Source organism: Cottoperca gobio, chromosome 12 (assembly GCF_900634415.1).
Source record: "Cottoperca gobio chromosome 12, fCotGob3.1, whole genome shotgun sequence".
NCBI lineage: Eukaryota > Metazoa > Chordata > Actinopteri > Perciformes > Bovichtidae > Cottoperca > Cottoperca gobio.
In genome coordinates, this window is record NC_041366.1 from 17,722,693 (window position 1) to 17,748,065 (window position 25,373).

Here is a 25,373-nt window from a genome sequence, read left to right on the forward strand (position 1 = left end):
TTTAGCAGATTTAAGCTCAGCAGCGCCCCCACGGAGCTGCGGCCTGAACTGACAGCTCTGAACATGTGTGGCTCTTTCAGTCAAGTCAGTGTTAGCTGCGAAGGTGATGGCAAAGCACAGCTAGCTAGTGGCTAACAACTAACCAGGTGGTACATCTCTTAACGCTTGGATAACCTTAGCTCTGCTTCACCTGTCCCGGGGTTAGAGAACCAGCGAGGAGCGCTTACTTTAACACTGTGGTGTTGCTAATTATTAGCTAACGTCAGCTAACCAGCTGCAGACTCTCCTAAAAATGGCCACTGTTTCAATTCCTGCTTGTACCAGTACAGTCTTGCTTGATATCGAGGGAACAACAACACCAATCACATTTGTAAAGGTAAGTTATATTATACAGGTCTGCTGTTTTCAGCATTGTTTGTTAATTATGCAACGTTCAACGTCGACTGTTAACCGGGCAACTGTCACCAGTAGCAGCTAAACCAGCTAAACCAGCTTAGCTTGACGGCGTTTGACCATTGTGGATTTATAGCAGAGTCATATCTCAATTTAACGATATTGTTCTTTTTCTGCGAGTACAATTCCTTCATTGTTCCATTTGTGTGTACATTAAATAACTAACTACAATTTTCAATATTTAGTCACTACCTGATTAACAAAACAAAAAAAGGGACCATATGCCCCGTTCACGTCATATCTGAGATGTCGTAATTACGAGTTTCCAACATGTAAATAACGTTTTTAATTTATTTTTTAAATGTTAAATCGGTTAACAATACAATGAAACGAATACACAGTAATATTTCAAATTTAACAGACGCATAAGTCAATATATACAAACGGAAATTACGGGATAAATATAAAGTAAAGTAACAAAACATGGCAGGGGTCAACATAAATAAAGTAATTTTAAGTAAAAACATTAAATTGGGAGCACAGACTCAAAGGTAAAGCGTAAATTGTTTACCCGATTACTCCAAAAATATATTTAAACAGAAGCAATATTACAGTTAAATAACGCAACTTTCAAATGTTCACGTCAACATCCATGACACGAATTGTTGACTTTTATGAAATATGAAAGTGCCAAAAAACGAAAATGGACAACTCAATAATCATAATTAAACCCAAGTTTAAAGGATATTGTACTATATTGTTAATGCTTGGTATTTATTTTTCTCACACGAGCAACTTTGTGATCATGATGACGTGAATCCATCCAGATGTTCATTCATACCATACGGCATGAATGCAGCATAGCATTACATAAACATAATACACAAGCAGTCAAAATATGACAATGAATGACATGGAAAAGTATTTTAAATGTTTACGAACCAGTACATTTTGTGTCTGAATTATTTATTGTGTTCCCTCTGTAAGGAGCTTATTGTTGTTTGTTGTTGAGCTTATTCTTGTTAACATGCCTAATGACTCCACTTTGTTTTTTTTTCAGGATATCTTATTTCCATACATCAGGGAGCATCTTGAGGAGTACTTGTCTACCCACTGGGAGGAAGACGAGTGCAAACAAGATGTTCATCTCCTAAAGAAACAGGTAACGAAGTGACAGGCTTTCACGATTGAACCAAATTTCAAGACTCTTCCTGCCTAAAATCTCTTAATCTCTTAACAGTCAACTGCGAAGTGAGTGAATTATTGAGACTTAAACGGGGAATGATAAAACTGTGGACAATAAAATAAAATGCTAGACATATTTTAAATCAATAAATCTGATGAAAAAGCTCATGAAGCAGGTTGCGCTCCTGACAGCCGAGGATTTGATGCTTCCTTAATAAAAGCGCCTGCCTGTCGTTGCAGATTGAAGAGGACATGAGACAGCATCGGTCGTGCCCCGTCCACACCGTGGACCAGACGGTTCACACAGACGAGGAGAAGGCCATTAGGGAGGTAATGGATAATGTGCTGTGGCAGATGGCAGCAGACAGGAAGTCCACAGCACTCAAACAGCTCCAGGGTCACATGTGGAGGTCAGCTTATTCTTCAGGGAGAATCAAAGGCGAGTAAGTACACTGATCATTTTCCTCACTTCAAAATTCATGCGTTTAAACTTGAGTAATTACTTGGCAAAGTTTCCAGAAACAGAACATGAATACTGTATGTACCCATCGACCATGGAAACAATTGTAAATTGCAGCCTTATAGCAAATTAGAGGAAATACTAAAATGATAATAACTTTGAGGTCATGTAAAACATATTTTAAATAGAATAATGTTTGTTCTTGATGTTTTTATTTGATCACAGAAAGTTATTTATATGTTTGTATTGTGACAAACAAAACTAACAGAGGAATTCTCTGAACCGATTTATCAATATTTCAATTAATATTAATTAAATAAATAGGTCATTTCTATATATTCCATTCTGAAAGTGGAAAAACAATCGTAAACCAATGCTCAAATTCATTACAAAGTTTAGATTTCTCAGGTGACTTTGATATAATGATATTAAATTAGGGGCAATGAGCTTTATGAAAGTAATTAAACTATGTTCATCTTCATGATTTGTCGTCTTGTTGCAAACAGGGTCTACCAGGATGTCATTCCATCACTCAAAAGATGGAGAGGACAAGGACTAAAAGTTTACATTTACTCCTCTGGAAGCGTGGAGGCACAGAAACTCCTGTTTGGATACTCTGTTGAAGGAGACGTTTTAGATGTAAGTGCAGAATATGTTATTCTCTCTCATCAGAAGAATAACATATAGCCGTAAAAACACTGACATTACATTTGTTTAGACGGTTATTTGAGCGTTTGTTAATACATTAAAAGCAATTATAATACCCGATTCTGTTAATGTTATAGATATTGTGACTCATGAGATATTCTTCTTGTTTTCCCCTCACGTGTTTTCAGTTATTAGACGGTCACTTTGACACCAGTATAGGAGCTAAAGTGGACGGTAAAAGCTATGAAAGAATTGCTGAGAGGATTGGCTGCCAACCTGAGGAAATCACATTCTTGACCGACGTCACTCGAGGTACGTGTGTTAGCGTTAGCATTAGCATGTATTTATGACAGTCCTGTAGCTTGACGCACCGCCTCACAAAGACGCACATCGTTGTGCTTCATGACACGTTCTCACCATCAGTGGAATAGTGTGAAATCATTGGCATTGCACCACGACAGTGAACAAAACATTGTCGCTAACCGTGGTCATAATCTGGAAGGCAAGCCTTTCTAGATGTTAAGTTTGAAGAGCGCAGCACGCCAACAAATCTAAATGCATTTCACTTTAAGGCTCAATTAACATGGGATTCAATTTTATATCCATACTTGCATGTTTTTGTCATTGCAGAGGCTAAAGCCGCTGAAGAGGCCGGGGTGAACGCGGTGGTGGTGGTCCGGCCTGGAAACATGGAGCTGACGGATGACGAGAGGGCCCACTATAACCTCGTCACATCCTTTAGCCAACTTGAACTGACGGGACGTGCTTAACACACAGCGTGGAGGAAGACGGGGAGAACTTCTCCGACTTCATTTCATAATGGCCTGTTCCTTCTCTTCTTTGCCCTCCCAGCCCCCCCTCACCTCTCTCCTTTTTGCAACTCTAATGTTTTTGTTTGTTCCACGTTGACAGTTCAAAAGGTGTAGGAGATGCTGCTGGGACTCAGTTAGAAGTCCCGGCCTGTAAGGAGTCGATCTACCCGGGTCTTTCAGGGTGCCTTTCACCACGTATGGAGACAGATCTACGAAGCGTAGTAGGAACATCACTCTCATTGGACCATTTGATTGACCGGGACGAGCACAGAAAATATAAAAGGAAGCGACAAACCCGAAGGAAACTGCACATGACCTTTTTACCTTTTTTAGATGAACCGTATTCAGTTGCTGAACCTCTACGACGTTAATCTTTCCAACTGTATGTGTTGTATTTGTCACCGTTTTGTAAACATTTTCCATCCATGTGCCGTTTCCCCCCCCCCCCCCTCCCTCCCCCTCTACACATACACACGTGTTGCAGCTGTATGAAGTTTTATCCAGTGATTAAACGTTGTAATGTTTTTAGAAAGTAGAACTACAGTATAGATGCACTCGGCAGTGGTGCTGCTGACAGCAAGTTCTCATTTCAAACGTTGTCTTAATTAGTCCCCTCGCAGGTGAATGGTGTCTATTTAAATGTGCCATCCTCGTAATGTTGGTGTTGGAAAGTTACCTTTAGAAAAAAAGAATTGCCAAATTGATATGTGTGTGTGTGAAACATAATTGGTGTTGTTCAGGAAATGATAATCTTACAAACATGCTTCCAATAAATGCCTTGTCTCACACAGAAGCTTCTTCTCCCTCAGTCCAAATGTTTATGTTTGACTGCGTTTTAAAAAATACTTTAGATTAAAGGGTCCAAATCTAATCGTGTTTTAAAGTCTTGATCCCGCAAGGAATCAAATTGTGGTGGAGAAACACTGAATCCTTTTAAGGTAGTTAAAGTCTGTTTCCAGCTGAACTAAACTGCTGCCTTCAGCTTCATCACAGGATGCAGAAACATTGGGAATGAAAACGCATCATTACAAACAATCACGAGGATACAACTCCGAACAGCAAGAATCTAACAAGTACATTAACTTCAAATAGGTACAATCCGTTAAGTGCAGAACAATAGCTTCAAATAAGCGTGCAACATACAGAAACAATAGAATATGAATTCAACTATTAGCTACGAATAAGCCGAACCAATATAAGTGCAACATACAAAGAACAGTTTTCTTTATTTTCATCGCTGCTAAAGTTATCAACACATAAGACTGTAAAAACAAAATGTTGCTTTCTTTGTTGACTGATTGCTTACTGTGTAAACTTGCATTTTAAATCATACCCTCCATAGATTCATACAAAAACTCAAACATTTGAAGTTACAAAAATACCTTTGACATTTGTAACGTTTAAACAGAAGTGTTGCATGTAACGAAAGAATGTTGATCAACCAGCACACGTTTCACTTGTGAACATGCGTAGAAGTGGACATGTGTAACAGTGGAGTGTAAAACATCAACAGCTTTTAAAGACGGAGTAAATGCATTTTAAGTTGCTGATTCATGCGTCTCCTGCAGTTAACCCTGCAGAGCTTTAAACGTCAGACAATGTAACGTTCTCACAGTTGGTCCGGCTGGTACCTGGACACTTCAGAAGTCTCTGAGCGGCTCACTGGACACCCAGAGTGTTCCGAGCACACCATTTCAAAGCGGTTGTGACGAAACTCGATGCCAAAAGTACTGAGGAAGGTGAGGAAGAACATGACCAGCGCCCACTGGCACTGAGCTGCCTGCATGTGGAGACGCTGAGCAATCAGGGAGAAGTCTGCAGCAGGCGAGTTAAGGATGAGACGTGCAAATGAGGGATTACGGTACGTGAAGACAACCTGGCAACCTGTGAACTCGAGTTTTATGCAGGATTCACTTACAGATACAAAAATCTTTTATGTCATTACCTTTGAACTAATATGTTCATGATTCTCTTATCGTGGTCTGAGTAAAAGGATACGGAGTATCATGGAGACAGTGATGCATCCAGACAACAGGAAGCGGAGGACACCAGCCTTCCTGCCTTCATTCTTCAGATTAACCCTCAGGGTGATGTAGGACTGCACCCAGCAGAACAGCGTCCCCAGCCCAAATGTCATGAAGGTGCCTAAATTGTGGATCATCTCCTCAGTGAATACCTAAAACCAAAAACAATCAATTAACTCTCATGTGTAGTCAAACAGATGCATGTGTCAGTGGTGCACGTTACCTGGAAGTTTCCTACGAGTGTCATTCCGAAGCAGGCAAAAGAGAGAACCACCATACTGCCGAAATTCAGCCACTGTTTGTCCATTACGTGTTTGAGCTGAAGGTATCGGAGGACGGCAATGATGAACCCTGAAATAGAGAAGAACGGAAAATGAATAATTCAACTTGTGGCACATTTGTATTATGACATTAATAACACGATCGACACTGTTGTTACCGACAAACGCAGCCAAGTTCATGACCTCGCTGAAGATGCAGCTGGCTGGTGGAGAGTTGCCTGCAACACTGAAGGAAGGAGACGTTTGTACTTGTTGTTCTAGAATAAAGATTTACAATAATAACTTTTATTGTTAAGATGAGTACGTACCTAATGTAGGGAGGATAAAAGGATCCATTTCTTCTCCTGGAAATAAATAATAACATTAATACAAAGATAAAGAAATATTTGCTGTCGATAATATTGTTTCAGTCTTACTTGTATTTTGAACCCAGTGGTGCTATCGTCTCATCATTGACGGCGACAAAGTATCTATCAAAACACAATATTAAAGATTAATACAGTTATAATGTACTGTACACATTGCGTGTTGTAGGTGTTTGTCTTTTTGTAGTAATTTAGTGTCTCTTTGTAGCCATTTTGCATCTCTTTGGAATCTTTTTTTGTTTCTTTCATTGACATTTTGCAGATGAACCAGAACTCTCAGGTGCTGTAAACGCCACGTTAACCTCAGTATTCATTTAACATGAAGAGAAACTGTCCAAAGCTTCCTGCCACTATGTAAAGGTGGTCCTATAATGAACAGAACTTACACCAGCCACAGTCCAGCAGCAGTAAACACAGAGTACACGGGAGGGAGAAGAGCCCACAGACTGCAGCTCCACATCTTGTCTCCTCTGAAAACACAGAGGAAGAAGTTGTGTTAGTTCATCTGGAAGATGTTCTTTTGCATGCAAAAGGCAGACATGTGTGCAAAAAAGATTAAAACACATATCACTTCCAGTAAGGATACATTACAACACATTTATATATATCTATAAATATATACATTTGTATATATATATATATATATACATATAAATATATATAAATATATATTTATATATATATATTTGTATATATTTATATATATTTATTTATTTATTTATATATATCTATAAATATATATTTATAGATATAAATATATATTTATATATACACATATAAATATATATATAAATATATACGTTTATTTGTAAATATATTTATATATATACATTTATTTGTATATATATATATTTATATTTATTTGTATATATATATATATATATATCTACAAATATATATTTATAGATATATATATATAAATATATATTTATATATATACACATATAAATATATATATAAATGTATTTGTATATATATACATTTATTTGTATATATATTTATATATATTAAGCCAGCTATATATTTATATTTATATTTATATATATAAAATGCTGTGTGCTGTGCAGGAAGCTGGCTTAATATGTTTTAATGTAGTTTACATTAATTAAAAAAGAGAGATAGACATGTCAACATTAACATTACAGGAGAGACAGCTCACAGTTTACTTCTATAGTTTTATATGTATTTAATAAACTGCATCAAAATGAAACTCAATAACAATAACAGGGAGTGAGCAGAAGGACACAACACTTACCTGTCCACCCTGCAGATACTCTCTCCCCGGTGTTACCGCGCAGTGGTCACAGCTGTGAACTGTAAATACACTTACCAGCTACATTATCTGGACCTATGGTCGGTGATAAATGCGCTAACAGCTCTTCCATATACTGCTAAAGGTGTGATAGTGTCGTCGTGGAGGTGTGTTGTGTGTTGTGCGTGGGTAGAATTAGTTTATCTGCCAAGTTTCCGGTTTGGGCATCTCTCCTTCAAAATAAAAGCGTGGGATTGTAATGAAATAAATACAGTATTTTATATGCAGGGGTGGTAAAAAATACTCCTGCATCATAATCAATTATTATTATTATTATTATTATTATTATTATTATTATAATAGGTATACTTAAAGTATATAAAGTATAAATTAAAAAAGATGTTAAAAATGTGGTAAAATAGTGGAATAACAGTACAATATTTCCCTCTGAATTGTAGTAGAGTAAAAGTGTAAAGTAGCATAAAATGAGAGTAAAGTACAACACAAAATTGTACTTAGGTACAGTACTTGCATAAAAGTAGTTGAAATGTGGTAACATAATATATACCTGTATTATCAGATAATTAACTTGAGTAAAAGTACAAATATTACACTGAAAATACTCTAAATATATACTTTACCAAAGGTAAAAGTATTCATTATATAAGCCCATTTCAGAATATTATGCATTAATGAGTTCATCACTTTAATGTTGTGGCTGATAAAGGTGGCGCTAATGTGACTTTATATACAGCTGGGTAGCTTAATTTATAATAAAACATCATTTATATTCTGTATTAATAATCAGAATCTTCAAAGTAACTATTAACTAAAGCTGTTTAGTGGAGTAAAAGGTTTGTATATGTACTTAGGTTACATCCCACCACTGGATAAATGGAAAGTAACTTTAGCTTAAATCTGAAACTTTAGAATAAAATAATAATTAAGACTTTAGTGCCTGCAGAGATGAACTGTAGGTGTTGTCTTCTAAACATAAATATTTGTAATTTAAAAGAAAGAAAACATCATATTGTAAATAAATACTATTTATTGAAAATATTGCATGTAGTCAATCTTAAACAAAGACTTGTTTTCCTTTATGAACAACATAAACTGAGGTTGACCACTCAGACTTCAGTCCTCATCATAGTTGGAATGAATATCAAGTACAAGTCTCCTTCCAGTTTCCCTCTGAGGTCTGATTCATTAGCCGATAATTACCTCCAATGCCATTAAAGACAACTGTTAGCATTTGTTTAAGCATGCATACTTTAAAATTCCATAAAAGCACAGTCTCTTTAAAAAAAAAAAAAGGTCATTGCACTCTGCTGAGCCTCATGATTACACTGAAAACAAGAATTAACAAAATGAAATAAAACATTAAAACGTCAACAAATGGGACTGCATTGCTTTGCAGTGACATATCCCACACTGACAATTGGTCCAATGTGTTGTATGTAGTGACACCCGTGGTGAAAGTAAGCCAGTAAAAGCAGGAAGAGTGTTTTAGAGAACTAACAAAAGTCCTATTAGGTACATTAAAAATCTTCAATTTAGCTTTAAATTCTTTTAAATGGAATTACTGGTTTTAAAATCTAATGCCCAGTTTCTTCTTCTTCTTCTTCTTCTTCTAATATTAATCCACATTCTGTCTCCATCTTCTCTGAACTGCTTCATTTGCAGGTCCGGTGCAAAATGCATGCAGACCACGATGCATTTACATGTAAAAATAAAGCAAGATTTTGTACTTTTAAGAGAAAACTCTACGTTTTTACGATTCTAAGAAAGGTATCTGAGCATTAGTGTAGTGCACAAATATCGAAAGACTATAAAGATAAGCAAGCTTGTATTTCTTGCGTGAAGCGCAGCTGTGAGAAAGCATGCTGCACTGCTACATCAGCAGCCTGCGCTTAATACCACAATCATTGAAATTGAAACATACTAATTATTTTGATCATCTCAACACAAGTAGATAGAAATTCACTTAACATTTCTGAATCTCCAGTTGCTTTTCCTACTTTCGATGTCTATAAACTCCATATAAATATTTAGATTTATTTCCATATCCAATATGCTAAAGCTGCGCCTTCCCTATGCGTTGCTTGCTTATTATTAATTAGACTCCAGCCCTTTATTCATTGTGAGCTCAGAAGTTACTTTCACCAGCGAGTGCGACTGATAGCATGGCTTGTGTTTGGGTTGCGTCAGAAAACATGAATGGCACAAAGAAGAATTTAACAGGATTTTTTCATACATCTCAGAATTCTTCGTCATTTGCGTTTCCGAGTCACAAAATGGAGCTCGACCACCGACCGCTCACCCTCCGTCGTCCGAAGACTCGGGGAGGAGTTTCTGCCCGGTCACACCCCGAGTTTGTTGGCTTGCGTCAGCACCACCTTGAGCACGGGCATGAACGCTGACGTCTCGCTGAAGTTGCTGTTACTGACTATGTGGGTGTGGATGGTGAGGCCCTCCGTGTAGCATCGAGACTCTATACTCCTGGCTATGTTGTGAAGTCCCCCAACAATGGCGGGAGAGAGCTGGAGAGAGGAACAGCAGAAAGTGTTGGTGAGAAGCATCCTGTGTAACCCTTCTACAGTTATTTAGCAGGATGGAGTATCAATCTGTCTCGATCTGTGTCATGATTTTGGCCTCATGCAACAATATGTTTTGGGTTCTTATCCTAAATCTCTTTGTATTTCCTGTGAGGTTCGCTTTGTACACGTGCCAGCGGTCGACACAGACAGAAATAACAAAGGAAACGTTTCACATTAAATAACATTTCTTCTTGTTTTCTGTATGTTAGGTGTCCTTGAGTCAAAGGCGTTTAAAATGTTCTTCTTCGTCATAGTGCAAGAAACCAAGTCACTCGGGTTACTCACGGTCTGCTCTCTCAGTTTGTCATAGAGCGCTTCCAGACGTTTGTTGGCATCATCGAGCTTCCTCTTAGTTTGCTGTGAAAAGATAAAACAGAGATTACAAGTCTAATGATTAACTTTGTTAAGTAGAGGTACATTCAACTGTTAACGCCTTCAGGTGGACTCACAGGGTCCATAGCTACAGCCAAGCACTTCTGGATGAGCCCCTCAAATGTGGTCTTCAGGACAAGGTGCTCGTCGGGGATGGGCTTCTTCATGATCTTCTCAGCAGGGATGGACTGCAGTGGCTGAAAGGGTTAGACAGGGTGAGACTGTTAGAAGAAGTTTAATCTGTAAAGGACTAAGAATGTGTTGTTGTTTGAGGAAACAAGACATTAAGACGTTGTTTCTTTATATGCTGTACCTGTATAACATCTCCAGTAGGTGCTCCTGGTGCGCCCTCCATACTGGTCTTGGGCATTGCAGGGTTCATGGGTGGAGTAGAGTGCTGGTGCTGCTGCATGCCCGAGTAGTGGACCTGGGCACCGTGCGGGCCCTGGCCCATAACCTGATGGGCTCCAGAAGACACCGGCTGAGCCTGAGAGTCAGCGCCCAGCGGCGCCATGATGGGCGCAGTGATGGGGATAGGAGGGGTGTAGTTCATTGCAACTGGCTGAAAGATGAACACATTTATATATATTTATATACCGTGTACCGTCTTTACTGACACACTGCAGCAACACACTTCCGTCAGCAGACTTACCTTCTTCTTTGATGCTCTGCTCAGAGCCGGAGGGTCATTCCAGCCATTCTGAGGCCCTACAGAGAAAAACAAACTCCTAATCATTCACTCAGTCTCACACTACCAGGACACGGCATAGTGTAGGCTTAATATGAAGCTACAGCTGTTAGCTTAGCTAAACACAAAGACTGGAAGTAAGGGGGAAAGTTAGCTTGAATCTGTTTAAAGGTAAGATGTTTTCTCTAAGCTGCAGCTTCATATTAAGTGTTAAAGCCAAATGATTGACACATGGGTTGATGCAAGGCCAAAAAATACATTTTAAAAGATAATTAACATGATTTATTATTTTAAAATGATTCATTAATTCATCAATTAAATGGAGAATAAAAAAATATAAAATGGCAAATTTTAAGATTTTGTTGCATAATCTTTCCACTCACTAATGTTTCATTAGAATGCAAATTTAATTGATTTAATTGCTATACTAGCTTTTTGTGAATTAATTAATGAAACACTCTTAAAGTCTATCATTATTCTTGTTGCATACTGTTGGTAAGATTTAATTTAGTTTATCCATCACAGCATTATTCTGCATGTGTGCTCACTTGTTTACAACCTGTTCTTTGTACTCTATACATGTTACCATTACTGTACAACTATCCACCACAGTATTATATTATATCATATTATATTCCTCTTTTATGTCAGACTTTTTTTATTTACATCTTCATATGATCATTGTTGGAGAACGTAATTCTGTCTTGTATCCTCGTAGGTAAGAAGCTAAAGCTCGTCTAAGTCGTCCTGGAGAACAGGCTCAGTGAGTTTGTGAGGCTGCAGACCTGAGGCGGGGCTCAGCTGTGTACCTGGGACTCCGATCGGCGGAGGAAGAGGCATGTACGACACAGGAGATCCTGGCCCGCCATGCTGGAAAGATGCTCCGGAGGGCAGAGGAGCGGAAAAGGAGGAAGAGGAGGTCGGAAAGAAAGGAGTATATGAGGAAGGAGAGGAGGACAGGCACTGGCTGTTGGGAGGTTGTCCAGGATAGACCGGAGATTGTGGCTGTGTGTACTGAGAGTGAAAGCCGGGGGGGTCTGCGGGAGGAACGGCAGCAGCAGAGGAGTACTGAAGAGGCTGATAGAAAGGCGCCCCCCCAGCTCCAGGTGGGTACTGGTGTACCTGGGGGTAGGCTGGGATTCACACAGGATACAACACATGCTGTTAGTGAGAAGCACAGTTGTATGTTGTACTAACAGGATCATGCAGTAGAACAGAGCAGTACTAATCAGTTACAGCACAGTGCATGCTGAAGCGCTTTATGTTTAACTTGTAGGTTACAAGAGTCTCAACAGGCAAAGAGATAAACACACTGAGAAGTTATTCATTCTCATCTTCTGTTAGTGATATACAGAGTCAAACATTTACAAAAATAAATGCTTGTCAGTGTTTTAAAGGAGACAGAACAAAAAGGTTGTATGTTGCTCATGTGCCCCCTGCAGACCCGTCTCCTACAAATAACATTTGACCTTATACTCCAGGCTGAAACGTGCTTTTCAATCTTCATCAAAGAGTTATTTCTGAAGCCAAGATGTTAAACACTTACGCTGGTACTGATGGGAGTACATGTATGCGGGAGTGGATGAGACTGGAGATGGAGCATCTGAGCAGGAGGGGGGCATCGCGTACATGGGGTTTAAAGGCTCCACCTGCAAAAAACACAGAAAGAAATCTGAAACCATATTTCAAAACAAAAGATAGAGAAGTATCCACTGATAACCGTCTCTGCTGCTCAACTACAGAGGTTTGTCATTTCAACAGGCGAGTGAAGGTCAGTAGTCCTGCATCAAATTTGCTCGTCTGCTCTTCTGCACATAAAACTCATGTACCGTCTGCAGTTCAGTAGCATTGTGTTTGCTAACAAGGAACAGCATGCATGTCAGAGCTGTGTTTGACAGTGTGAAGAGTGATGTCTGGACAGTGAAATCACAATAATTGAAATGCAACAAGAGAAAGAAATGAAAGAACGAGTGGAGCATGCATCACAGGTCACAGAGAAAACACCCGAGCATCAACAGGAAGTGGGATAGCTATGAGAAGAGGCGTCACCACAGACAAACCAGCATATCAGGCATTGATCCGATCATTAAAAACAAGCATTAAGGTAGTCTGTGTGCAACGATTATTAAACGTGTGTGTGTGTGTGTGTGTGTGTGTGTGTGTGTGTGTGTGGAGGTTGGGTGGGCGGTCAGTGTACCTGCTGCTCTGAGGCTCTGCCTACTTGAGGAGGAGGAGGGACATTGGGGAGAGCTGTGGGAGTTTGGTTACTCCAGGAGGTGACAGTAGAGGCAGCCCTGACCTGAAGCACACAGAGACACACAGCCGCAGCATTGGGGAGGGAGGGGGGAAGGGGAGGGGGGACACCATAGCGCACGCGCATTGAATTAGAGCCAGGGTTCAAATTACAGAGACAAAACTCCAGAACTCCAAAAATCCAGCACGTAATCTGTTTAAATGCAAATCCTTTAGAATGTCTTATGGAATATAATCAGGTTTACTCTTCAACATTTGACAGTTTTAGTAGCAGCCTAATGTTCACAACCTGTAACTACAACCTGAAAATGAGCAGCAGAACATATGAAATGTTATGAAACACAAGAGACACCAGGTGAAGAACGGTAACAACTTGTGGAACGTACTGGCTGGTAATACTGCGGGTGAGCTGGTGCGGCGGCAGCAGATGTGGGCATGGGCACCGGAGCTGCTGCTGCACGGGGCTGAGGCACCATGGCGGGCTGGATCGGGGTGAACGGATGCCGGGGCATGGCCGAGCCAGGCCGAGCCAGAGTCTGGGCAGGCGGCTGAGACTGAACTCTCTGGGTTTGTACCGGAGCTGCAGGAGCAGCAGGAGCTGCGGGAGCGGCTGCCACTTGCTGCCCCAGAGCGCGACTGAGACGGTCACGAAGCTGCTGAACGGAAACCTGTACGGTCAGAATGAGAAGGTGAACTTAGAAGGTTTGTCAACTTGTTTACACTTTACACTAAATTAAATATAAAGTAGTATCAAGGGAGTAAAGTAAAACAAAAACAACATTTGATCCTAATAAAAAATAAAAGATCCACGTCATCTATGAAAAGACCCAAAATGACACTTCCTATACAATTGCTGTTTAAATCATTCACTTGTAGTTATGAATGATTCCGTCTCAAGCATTTTTATCCATATAAGCGGTTTCCACGGTACATGGTTTTACAAATAGCAGGTGCAGCCCGGTCCTGCTTCATACCTGGTTGGTGTTGTTGGGCAGGAAGGTGATGGCGGTGGACAGGCTGCCCTGGGAGGCCAGCAGGTTGGCATACTGGCTCATCTTCTCAGCCAGCAGGATGCCAATAGCAGCGGGACCAGAGCGCTGGGTCTGCTCTACTGCACGCCGCAACACCACCACCTTCTCCACCAAGTCCTGAAGGATGGAGACACAGATCACATTAGCATGACAAACATTGAAAGCTGCCTTTACAGACTTTATTTTGGTCACTTGGGAGCAGAAACAAAATGTTACCACAACACTGAGATATTAAATCACCTAATACATTTTTTATCGCGGCTATTCACACATCCAGCAGACACGGAGCAACTTTAGGCTTCATTTGGAGACATGTTTCTAACCACCCGACAAATTTAAGCTCAATATTCATTCTTTTTTTGTCTCCAACAACTCTAGTTTCCCTTGGTTTGGAAGCGTAATACAACATCGCTGTTGTATTACGCTCAGGAGTTGGTAGAGCCCAAAAACAGAGAGGATATTGGACTTGCATTCATTAGATGGTGGAGATGCTGCCTCTAAGTGTCCAAAGAAATCAGTTTTTGCAGGTTTAAGAGACACACCTGGAGAGAGAGTGGACAGTGTCCGTGTCGTGCTCTGGTCCAGCATGACACAAGTTTCTCCACGTTTCCAGCACAGATGTAACACAGACAGGCCTGGGCTTGCAGTCTGGCATCCACTGCTGCCTCCAGTCTGCTCCCAAGAAGGTCTAACAAGCGAGACCAGTTCCGTTAAAGAGCACAAATTCACAGCTGAGAGACTATGATGTTTGATGAAAGGAGAGACAGTGATGAAACTCAAACACACTGTGGGCTAGTGAGGTCTATCAAACAGCAACATGCATGTAACCATTAAACTAACCACAGAGGGAAGAGAATTTCTCCGGCTCAGCGTAGGTCATGACAGCAGCCAGAGCCTCCTTCCAGTTCTGCAGGTCGCACGTCTTCAGGATGTCGAGCCAGTCTTTCATCACCACTGCACTGATCAGCTGCAGGACAAACACACGTACATTTAATTTTAAAGTATCTGAATACTTCTTCCACCACTGGTTATATCATCAATAATAAACTCTCACTTCATAAAACTCTGGATCTCGTTGTTACCTTGGTTATTTTGCTGTGCGTCTTCGTAAAATACTTCTTCTGGGTCTTCTCTAAGAGATCGGATCCTCCGGCGATGGCCAGGATGATGCTGTCTGCCATTCGGTTGTCATGGAGACAGAGCTCCACAGCTCCCTCAAAGTCTCCGGTCAGCAGGGCCTGCGTGATCAGCCCGTCCACATCTGGCAGGAAAACAAATAACCAAACGCTATAACCACATCTGATGTGCTCGTCTCTCCGGCTGAGGGGATGTTGGTGCGTTCACAGCGTTTCCACAACATAACCGAGAGCAGCGTATTCAAAAAATGCTCCCGTACATAAACTACAATTTGAATGTTAATATGATCCTGAACACTTGTGTTGGTAATGTCTGTTGTGTGGAGCCTAGAAGCTCATTCTCAGCTAAAGGAGAATGTTGAAATATGTTGACTTTTTTTCTCATTTTCTCTGTGCTTTTAATGACACGTGTCATGAAACATCGAAAGAGTTCTTACCTTGACTGATGCTGAGACTGACTCCTTCTGTTTGTGCTGGAGTTGGAGCTGGGGCTGGTGTTGGAGTAGGAGTAGGAGTAGGAGTAGGAGTTGGAGCAGCAGCAGGAGTTAGAGCAGTAGTAGGAGTTAGAGCAGCAGGAGTTGGAGCAGCAGCAGCAGCAGCTGGAACCTCAGTAGGCTCCTCGACTGGAGCTGAGGTTTCAGCAGGACAGGGTTCCTCCTCCACTGGTGCGGCAATCTCCTGAAACACCACAAACACATCCTGTGATGTCTTAAGTTTACTCTTCTCCTTCCCCATGTGTTGCAAGATACAGACTTATTTAATAAATCCTTAAACCAGTCCAGTTGTTGGTGTTAATGTGTCTATACAATATTCAACAGACATGAATAAATGTCAGAGTCGGTGTGAATATTATTATTCATGTCCAAACACTATGCAGTTATTGCAGAACATTGGTTATCCATTAATATAATATATTTGAGTGTCTACTTCACAAATTCAAGGTAAAATGTTGTGAGCACTTGATACACAAAAGGTCCTTTAAATAATAAAAACATTTGTGTTTACTGTGGTGCGCGGGGCCTTTAACAGCGTCTATATGCGATGAAACGTGTCAACATTCAACTGGGCTAAAAGACAGCATCCATGAAACTGTGCCGTGATGAAAGTGTACCTCCTCATCCAAGGGGATCTCCTCGGAGAGAACCTGGTCCGCATGTTCGTCTGGTTGGCTGGTAGGAGCGTCTTCTGGCTCTGCCGCTGCTGGCTCTTCAGTCTCAGGGTCAAGAACGGAGTCTAGTTCCATCGTGGCTGCTGGCTGAAGGTTTGCTGCAGCAATCATGTCGAACGCTTCCTCTGGGTTGTCAGCAGGTGGCGGGACCGCGGCGGCGGCAATCAAGTCGAACACTGCCTCTGAATTATCAGCAGGCGGCATGACTGCGGCGGCAATCATGTCGAACGCTGCCTCTGGAGTTTCAGCAGGCGGCGCGACTGCGGCGGCAATCAAGTCGAACGCTGCCTCTGAATTATCAGTGGGCGGCGCGACTGCTGCGGCAATCATGTCGAACACTGCCTCCGGAGTTTCAGCAGGCGGCGCGACTACGGCGGCGATCATGTCGAATACTGCCTCAGGAGTTTCAGCAGGCGGCGCGACTGCGGCGGCAATCATGTCGAACACTGCCTCGGGATCGTCAACAGGCGGCATGAGGCTGAGGTCTGGTAAAGGCTGCAGGCTGGCTGGAGCGGGCACCTCCACCTGAATATTGAGGGACGGTAAGGGTTCAGAGTCAGGGACTGTGTGGAAGGATGTGTTCGATATGTGATGATGAACCTAAAGTAAAATTCTAAGTAAATATCCCTTCCTCTCGCTGCCCTGGGACACGGGTCAAAAACATCTTTGGTATAAGAAAGTAAGTGTAAACAATGAAACCACGGACACCTAACTGCGCAGGAGTTTGTGTAACAGCCGACTACATGGATGAAGCAATTCTGTGGGGACTTTGATAGCGCGTGTTTCCTGCAACAAAGTCGAGCACAAAGCACAGTCCTTCCGTCTTCTTGGATCTAGCTCTTGTGAAATAAATGAAGTTGACTTCAAATGTCAAGATCAGCTCGGACTGAAAACAAATATTTGTGAAATATAAAGTGTACTTATATTGAGGGGTTAAAGTGACAACATGACATCACACCAATGGTTCATTTAGTGACACACCCACACTGCTGCACAACCCTGCGGCTAACCAGCCTCAATGCGTCATGTTTGGCTTCAGCGGTGGAAACAGATGTGAGAACAAACGATTCATTTACACCTCAGAGAGGGAGATATTCACCAAGACGGCCCACATCCACAGGGAAGAGTGTGGAAGTATGTTCAGTGTAACATACAGGATATAAATCAACACTGAATGTACCCTATACCTCAAAGAAAGTTGTTATCAGCATCACTACTTTGGACAGTGAGGCTGTTTCCCTGTTTCCAGTCTTTATGCTGAACTAAGCCATCAGTCTCCTCACTAACGCTTACTGGACAGATATGAGAGCATTATAACATATTTTCCAAAATGTCGAGGTGTTTCTTTAAATGATTAATTGCTCCAAACAAACTTACCTGTGGAGGTTCAGCAGGCTTTTCCTCTAGTGCTGCTGAAATCTGACAACAGGAAGGACACATGTATCACAAGATGTACTTCAAGACTTACAGTGTGATACAGTAACCTAGAAAATACAGCTCACCTTTAACGCTAGCTCCTCCTTGTTGTACCCGAGAAGTTCCAGGTACTTGCTCCGGATATCGCTTTCGAAATTAGCCTGAAAACAAACAAAATAAATCAAACAAACGATTTCAAGAATGAAAGCATTATTTACTGAAGATTATACATTTCCAAGATTCTGAATCTCATACCTTGAGGAAAGACCAAAGAGTCTTTTCAAACTCGTTTTCTGCTCCATCAATCTTTTCCTGGCAGAAATCCACAAAGCTGCCTCCCCTCAGAGTGGCCTGCAGCTGATCGGAGCGCTTCAAAAAGCCCGTTTCTGTAACAACCTGGCTGATGTGTACAACGTGCGAAGCGGGCTGCTGAGGCTGCTGCGGGTTCGGCTTTGTGTTCTCCAAAGATACCAGCTTCCCACCAAACTAGGAGTGAACGAGAGCCAAAAGAACGTTTCAGACGGTAAAACAGCGAAGCTCAATCCTCAGGTATGAGGAAAAGTATAGAAGAAACGGGACTCACAGCAAACGAGGCTCCTACAGGTCTGCGGATCCACTTGGGCGGCTTCTTCAGGGGGTTGACTGTCACTGGAGTAGCAGGAGTCGGAGGCAGCTGCAGCGGGGGCAAGATTTGCCCTGTACCGAAAGGATCCATGTTCCCAAACGAGTTGCTAATCTGAAACAGACACCCAGAGTCAAGTCAGACACAAAGGCACGATGCCAGATTTGCCCAAAAAATCTAATTTACTCATTTAAATCTAATTTGCCAAATGATGGGTAATTGTTGTACGTCATGTTTTAAGCTACTGGATGCCTGAATTTCCCTCGGGATAAATAAAGTATCCATCTATCCAAGATTACTTCTTATCCAACTGTTCATAGCGGACATAATCTCACCTGGTCAGCGTGTCTCTGGCTCTGCGCCTGGTTGGTGCCCCCCATGATGGAATAGATGTCGATGTGTCCGTCGAAGCTTGCAGCCGACAGCACCGCGGGGTTTCTGGGGCACCACTGGATGTCAAAGCACCACTGACTGTTGGTGGGCAGCTCGTACAGCACCTGAGGAATCGAACAGATGATTTACTTACATCAGAGGGACAACAATGGAACAGGTCTTTGTTTTGTTTTGTTTTTTTACTTTGGTTGTGTTAATAAAACATTTATAGCAAATGTTTACCTCGGCTGTGTTTGGGTTCCAGCACAGAATCCTATTGTCCTTCCCGCAGCTCAGGAGCAGCTCGGGATCAGCCAAGCTCCAGGCGATGGACAGGACACCCCTGTTTATAAAGAACAATACAGTTATGACTTAAAAAGTGACATAACTTTCAAGGGATTATGGGAAGGAATTAAAATTATAATTTACGGCTGCAAAAGAAAGCTTCATGCTGCTCTGCCGACAAATTTAACAGATGCGTTACCGTGTGTGATTCTCTAAAATCTTGAGAGGAGAGGTAGCAAAACGTAAGTCCCACATCTGGATGACCGGCAGTCTGTCGTCCTCCGAGGACAAGACCAGCTGAGTGGCCACTTCTGGGTTCCAAGCAAGCCCGGAGCAATGCATCTGTAAACAAAGACATGCACATTAAAGAAGACAGTTTAAGTTGAGAGGACGAAACCAAAAGGATTGAAAGAAAACTCAACATTGTTTTTTTTGTTCAAGACTTTATCTGGGTGCAGAAGGAACTACGTACTCTGTTGCTGTGGTCGCTAACTTTAATAATGAGGTCGTTCTTGCGGAGGTCCCACACTGAGGCTCGTCCACTGGGGCTGGCAGAGGCCAGGATGTGTTGGACCTGTCTGTTCCACGACACATAGCTGATGTCCTCCAGAGGCTTTAAGACAAAAACATGAGCTCTGTCATTTTTCAATCATCCAACCTGCTACAAACCTGCATTATTTAGATGCATGAAATGATACAGATTATATAAAACACTGCTCAATGTTTGTACAATACATCTTCTTTTTATCTATTTTGTAAAACAACTTTTTTGCTGCTTGACAAATAATGAAATCTTGCACGGTAGTATTGATATAATTCGGCAACAGAAAGGTTGATTTTGACCCCAAACAGGTACTTTGTCGTCAACAGGTAACTGGATCATTTCATAGCGCAGAAGAAAAGCAATTTTTTCCAATATAGTGCAGCCCTAACGGTCATTATCACTTAGTTATGGTGACATCTGACCAAAGAATTAAGTCAAATGATCCTTCCCACGAAGAAGAACTTCACATATTGACTCAGTAACTACATTTAAATGAATTATGGATATTTACAAATGTTTAGTGCCGTTAATAGAGTAAAGAAACCTACCTGAGTTTTAGGTCCTGGTGTCATTGGAGAGCCAAAGTTATTCATGTCCCAGATATAGATTTCAGAATCATTCCCACCTGATGCAACCAGGTTTGTCTGCAGCACAGAGGACAAAATACAAAATGAGTCACTGCCTTTGTTTTTAAACCGTGCACATGATTTTAAATTCAGACACTGTAAACGGATCATACCTGGAACGGGTTGACGTCGAGACCTCTCACTGGCCCTGTGTGCTTGTCACTCTCAGCAATGATCACGTCGCTCTCTCCAGCCATGATCTTTGCGGCGTCGTACAGGATGACGTTGCCGTTATCGCCTCCTGCAACAAGGACCCCAGATGGGTTACCTTCGCCGTCCATTCCATAGGGACCCCATACCAATTTGTGGTATCTGTGGGGAGAAAGAAGGACAACACATGTGTTATGAACAGCTGCACTGAACGGAAAATAAAGTCAAGTGTAGTCGGCAGATATCAGTACCTCTGGGAGGAGGAGAGGGTGCCACATGACTTCATGTCCAGAGATGGCTCCGTCAAGTCCAGCTCGAAAAACTCCAAGGAGGCATTGGTGCTGAAGGAGGCATCCAGCTGCTGGGCTGATGTTCCTGCAGAAAGAAAGCACAGAAATATTTGGTGTTGTGTCACATAATACATGATGTTCCCTTGTTGACAGGGCTCTTACTTATCAAACGTCTAAAATGACACTTTATAAAGCTCTAAAGAGCAAACTAAGGAGTGTGAAGAAAAAGACACATTTATCAAGACACTAACTAACTGCAGCAAGTCATCACATGATTAATAACAAGTAAGCTCATAGCAGATACAGCCAATCAGAGAGCCTACACCTGCCATAGTGTTCGTTTTGTAAAGAAATTAATTTAGTCAGTGATAGGATATCCTGCAAAAACATATGTAATTATAATAATTTAAAAGTACCATTTTATTTGTGAGAAACCCTAAATATCTACTGTACCAATTAAAGTAAATCAACAATCTAATAAATGTATGTATGTATTATATAAATAGTGATGATATAGTACTAAATTGGCTGAAATGGAAGCATAAAATGAAGATAATGAAGATTGGTGAGAAAGTGATTGCAGACTAAATTAAAGGCACTTTTATACATGTTGTTGTTTGCACCCCTGGTTTAAAAAAAGTGGTAAAATCCTATTAAATTCAGGGCCAAAAAGTCAAACTACTGAGGAGTATGCTCTGTGACTCAGATCAGTTGGTGGCTGTATGAATGGCTGGAAGACAAACATTATATAATGTCTTCTCAAAAAAAACACCAGACGGCGGCAGCTGCAGCAGGCCTGTGCCGGTGTTTGCTGCATGCTCATACCTGTAGCAAGGTAGATGGGGTGGTGCTGTGCAGGACTCCAGCTCTGGATGGCTGTGCGGTTGATCTCTTTAAGTTTCATCCTGGAAAGAAAGTGCACATTTAAAAAAAATAAAAAAGGAACATGCTGTAAATATTTGTTTTATTTTCTCTCCATGTGGTTTCTGCAAGAAGCACAATAAATAACAGAGCTTGTATGCTATTTACATTATGTTATGCATTAAATCAAGTCTTGCATGCCCATATGTAGATTGAGTTATTGGTCGCTCTGTTCCTGCCGTGCATACTTGCATGGTGCTGTTGAATTATATTGGCTCAGAGGTGATTCTGTTATTTAGTCTACCCTTGTTGATATAAATTCAGTGGGCAAAATAATAGAAACATATCCTTTAAAATAACTGTACAGTTGAATCAATCTCTGTAATAAAGTTTAAAACTTTGTAACCTTCATGCAGGGAGGATTTATTGCAGGGCTGTTGCATTAGACTGCATTAGTTTTAGCTAGCTGTACCTAATGAACTGGCAACGGAGTGTAAGCACTTTGCTAAGATACACATTTAAAACTATGGTTTAAAGCTAGGAGGGGACACAATAGACAATGCATATGGTAATGGTGTTACACTTTTATATAGTTGGTAACTTGTCACCATTCAGCCCCGCGACAGTAATAAATACAGTAGTTACAAGGCCTACTTGGACTGACAGTAATTATCACATGAGCACTGCATTGTAAAGCTGTATTGCAGAAATTACATAAAAAATGCTTTATCTGCCGCTCAAGAAACTGGGGAGCTAGTCGGCGTACTTCTTGTATTCAAAGGTTTAACACTAGGAAAACAAAAAGTACAGAACAAGCTAGCAGCAAGCTAACAGCTGATTGACCAGTTAAAAGCCACACAGCAATGGCAATAACTAAGAAACTTCAGCAGAAGAAGAAATTAATAAAAATGCAGAAAACTGACTGGGCTGCAGTTTACTGTCACTTTTTTATACATGCTTTACAAGGACACGGTACAGCGTGTCCTAAAGGGAATATGTTCTAGCCTGCTAGCTGCCTGCAAAATATAACAGTGGAAAGACAGTAACACACTCAGGAATAGATCTTATTACTTCACTAAGGCGGCTTACCTTCCCTTCTTTGCTCCCTCTTACGTGAACACACACATAAAATAGGTGACAAACACTCCTCCGCCCGTACAGGTTCCTCTTTCGGAATTAGGAGTTGTAAAAACAGAAGGGGCTACCGGGTCCCGACTACAGACTCAAGACAGATTTCCACGTCCCCACTGGTCTCCATCAACGTGGCACTCAGCAACAGTCTCCTCCTGCCACGAAGAAGAAAAACAACTTCCGGGGGACGTCTTCACTGCTAGCCCTGCTAGCATGCTAACAATGCTAGCTACCGTTTTACATTGTGTACACTGCTACCCCTGCTAGAATGCTAACTATGCTACCGTAGTTGTGTAGCCTACACCTGTCTATGAACTACCATATATACCCCATGCTAGCATGCTAACAATGCTAGCTACCGTTTTACATTGTGTACACTGCTACCCCTGCTAGAATGCTAACTATGCTACCGTAGTTGTGTAGCCTACACCTGTCTATGAACTACCTTATTCACCCCCTGCTAGCATGCAAACTATGCTAGCTACCATCTACACTGCTACACCTCCTAGCATGCTAACTATAGTTTTACACCGTCTACACTGCTAGGGGTAGTAGCAGGCATACTAACTATGCTAGCATTATATATTCATAATAAATATACTCCCAAACATTTGTCAAAATAAGCTAAAACATTTTACACTCAAAAGTATTTAAAAAAGGAAATGTGCAGGATAAATACATTGTTTGTTTGTACCCGTTTTAAATATAGTTTAGACACAAATATATTTATTGTACTAAATAAATAACAAAATAAGTAAATAACAAAGCTCAAAAACGTGATGCTTAATAATTAAATACATTTTGAAATAACCACACGCATTTTTCTTTATTTTCATTTAGTTTTATATATGCTTATTCATACTATAAATAGAATTTCTTCTTCTGATATTTCATGATATGATTCATAGTCTGAATCCCTTTTTATTGTTCTTGATATATTCTGATTAGTATGTTGTACAACATAAAAACCCTACATGTAGGCAGAATAATTAATTTGGGTGAAAATATTTAAAAAGAGAAAAACATTTCAACATACTTGAAGTAAAACATCAATACAACAGAGTAAAAAGACTAAGATTGCACTAGACAGTCGTTTAGAAAGATACCCACGCAGAACAAGAACTGGATTTTGTAAATATTGTGATGAACGTACAAAAGGCTGGTGAACCGCAGTTCCCCACAAATACCCCAACATCCTCACAATTTGTTTTTATTTGGTAAAAACAAAGCCAGTGCATTTGGTTGATTGGTTCACCTGAACTTGCTTTCACTTAAACAGGTCAACCCTGAAAGTACAATACAGATATTAAAATACAGTTATTTTCACAGCAAGCACTTTAGATTAAAAAATATATAATGCCAACACCCTCATCCTAAACCTCATGAATAATCCTCCCCAGACATGAATGGGTCAAATGGGTAGTGATTAGAATAATCATTGGGATGGCTATTCACTTTATTATATAATAATAACATAACTGCAATACATACATACATATTGAAATTGAATTGAAAAATGGCTGCTTTACCTTAAGAAACAGTTTGAGTTGTGTTCTGTTGGCTACTGAAACTTGGTCAACAAGCAAGTTCACACCAAACAAGTTTATTTTTAATAGGAGTTTGATGTGACGCATATCTCATTCTGAATAACGCTGCATTTTTGAGCCCGTGAGCTCTGATCGCGGGGGGTTTACCACGTGAAGCGGGCTGTTTACAACACTTCATCGGCCGAAATGGGTTTTCTCAGACGGCTGGTGTCTCCCTTAGAGAGAGGGTGAGAAGCTCAGCCATCCGGGAGAGACTCGGAGTAGAGCCGCTGCTCCTTTGCGTTGAAAGGAGCCAGTTGAGGTGGTTCGGACATCTAGTAAGGATGCCACCTGGGCGCCTCCCTAGGGAGGTGTTCCAGACATGTCCAGCTGGGAGGAGACCCCGGGATCCCCCAGTCGGAGCTGGAGGATGTGGCCCGGAGAAGGGAAGATTGGGGTTCCTTACTGGAGCTGCTGTCCCCGCGACCCGACCCCGGATAAGCGGTAGACGATGGATGGATGGATGGATGGATGGATGGATAACACTTCAGTAGCAAAAACATTATGACAGATTTAATTAACAATGTAGTTGCCTATAGGCGATACCAAACAGGTACCCGTGCAGATATAATTTTAGCTGACTTACTGAACAAACCCTCGTTTAAAAGTCATGATCAAAAGAGAAGAGCGAGCTAGGTAGCTATTTTAAAACGACATTTATTTATTGTGCACAAAACGTGCACTACCACTCAGTGACGTGCAGTGAGGTTCATGGCTGAGGAGGCACTGACTTTTTCAGATCAGATTTACAAATATATGATCCCAACTGAGAAGCTTATTCACCATTTTCTTGGCAGCATGAACATTGACTGTTTTTATATCGAC

General features: G+C 41.1%; 3 protein-coding genes across 7 annotated transcripts; 1 reads left to right on the forward strand and 2 right to left on the reverse strand.

Annotated features, from left to right (window-relative positions):
- Positions 1-13: 13 nt before the first annotated feature.
- On the forward strand, positions 14-4,291 carry enoph1 (enolase-phosphatase 1). Its single transcript, XM_029445542.1, has 6 exons — positions 14-376; positions 1,454-1,555; positions 1,819-2,021; positions 2,545-2,677; positions 2,875-2,998; positions 3,317-4,291. The coding sequence occupies exons 1-6, from the start codon at positions 293-295 to the stop codon at positions 3,454-3,456; spliced, it is 786 nt and encodes a 261-aa protein (XP_029301402.1). The 5' UTR covers positions 14-292; the 3' UTR covers positions 3,457-4,291.
- Positions 4,292-4,705: 414 nt separating this feature from the next.
- Positions 4,706-7,611, reverse strand: tmem150c (transmembrane protein 150C). 2 transcript variants are annotated; one of them, XM_029445543.1, is made up of 8 exons: positions 7,424-7,611; positions 6,555-6,638; positions 6,220-6,273; positions 6,112-6,147; positions 5,962-6,029; positions 5,746-5,873; positions 5,497-5,674; positions 4,706-5,313 (listed from the first exon to the last, which is right to left on the reverse strand). In XM_029445543.1, exons 2-8 carry the CDS (start codon positions 6,626-6,628, stop codon positions 5,108-5,110), a joined length of 744 nt encoding a protein of 247 aa, XP_029301403.1. In that variant the 5' UTR covers positions 6,629-6,638; positions 7,424-7,611; the 3' UTR covers positions 4,706-5,107. The 2 variants fall into 2 exon arrangements, with proteins under 2 accessions (XP_029301403.1, XP_029301404.1); XM_029445544.1 differs by having other exon boundaries at positions 7,499-7,568.
- An 839-nt stretch (positions 7,612-8,450) lies between these two features.
- On the reverse strand, positions 8,451-23,191 carry sec31a (SEC31 homolog A, COPII coat complex component). Of its 4 annotated transcripts, XM_029444575.1 has the most exons (28): positions 22,921-23,150; positions 21,796-21,875; positions 20,932-21,055; positions 20,644-20,842; positions 20,453-20,548; positions 19,833-19,973; positions 19,560-19,702; positions 19,319-19,418; positions 19,039-19,200; positions 18,665-18,817; positions 18,337-18,567; positions 18,168-18,242; positions 18,043-18,084; positions 16,609-17,190; positions 15,935-16,175; positions 15,444-15,622; positions 15,202-15,328; positions 14,904-15,049; positions 14,305-14,478; positions 13,717-13,998; positions 13,275-13,376; positions 12,624-12,726; positions 11,887-12,210; positions 11,042-11,097; positions 10,703-10,951; positions 10,467-10,586; positions 10,303-10,374; positions 8,451-9,960 (listed from the first exon to the last, which is right to left on the reverse strand). In XM_029444575.1, exons 2-28 carry the CDS (start codon positions 21,872-21,874, stop codon positions 9,781-9,783), a joined length of 4,482 nt encoding a protein of 1,493 aa, XP_029300435.1. In that variant the 5' UTR covers position 21,875; positions 22,921-23,150; the 3' UTR covers positions 8,451-9,780. The 4 variants fall into 4 exon arrangements, with proteins under 4 accessions (XP_029300435.1, XP_029300436.1, XP_029300437.1 ...); XM_029444576.1 differs by lacking the exon at positions 13,275-13,376 and having other exon boundaries at positions 22,921-23,152; XM_029444577.1 differs by lacking the exon at positions 11,887-12,210 and having other exon boundaries at positions 22,921-23,151.
- Positions 23,192-25,373: the final 2,182 nt, after the last annotated feature.

Coding starts and splice junctions, on each gene's coding strand:
- enoph1 (XM_029445542.1), top strand. CDS start 293: ATGGCCACTGTTTCAATTCCTGCTTGTACCAGTACAGTCTTGCTTGAT. Junction 377..1,453: donor CACCAATCACATTTGTAAAG/GTAAGTTATATT, acceptor TTTTTTTTTCAG/GATATCTTATTTCCATACAT. Junction 2,022..2,544: donor TCAGGGAGAATCAAAGGCGA/GTAAGTACACTG, acceptor TGTTGCAAACAG/GGTCTACCAGGATGTCATTC.
- tmem150c (XM_029445543.1), bottom strand. CDS start 6,628: ATGTGGAGCTGCAGTCTGTGGGCTCTTCTCCCTCCCGTGTACTCTGTG. Junction 6,274..6,554: donor GCTGCTGGACTGTGGCTGGT/GTAAGTTCTGTT, acceptor GTGTTTTGATAG/ATACTTTGTCGCCGTCAATG. Junction 5,874..5,961: donor GAACTTGGCTGCGTTTGTCG/GTAACAACAGTG, acceptor TCTCTATTTCAG/GGTTCATCATTGCCGTCCTC.
- sec31a (XM_029444575.1), bottom strand. CDS start 21,874: ATGAAACTTAAAGAGATCAACCGCACAGCCATCCAGAGCTGGAGTCCT. Junction 16,176..16,608: donor AGATCCCCTTGGATGAGGAG/GTACACTTTCAT, acceptor GTGGTGTTTCAG/GAGATTGCCGCACCAGTGGA. Junction 11,098..11,886: donor TCCGCCGATCGGAGTCCCAG/GTACACAGCTGA, acceptor TTTTCTCTGTAG/GGCCTCAGAATGGCTGGAAT.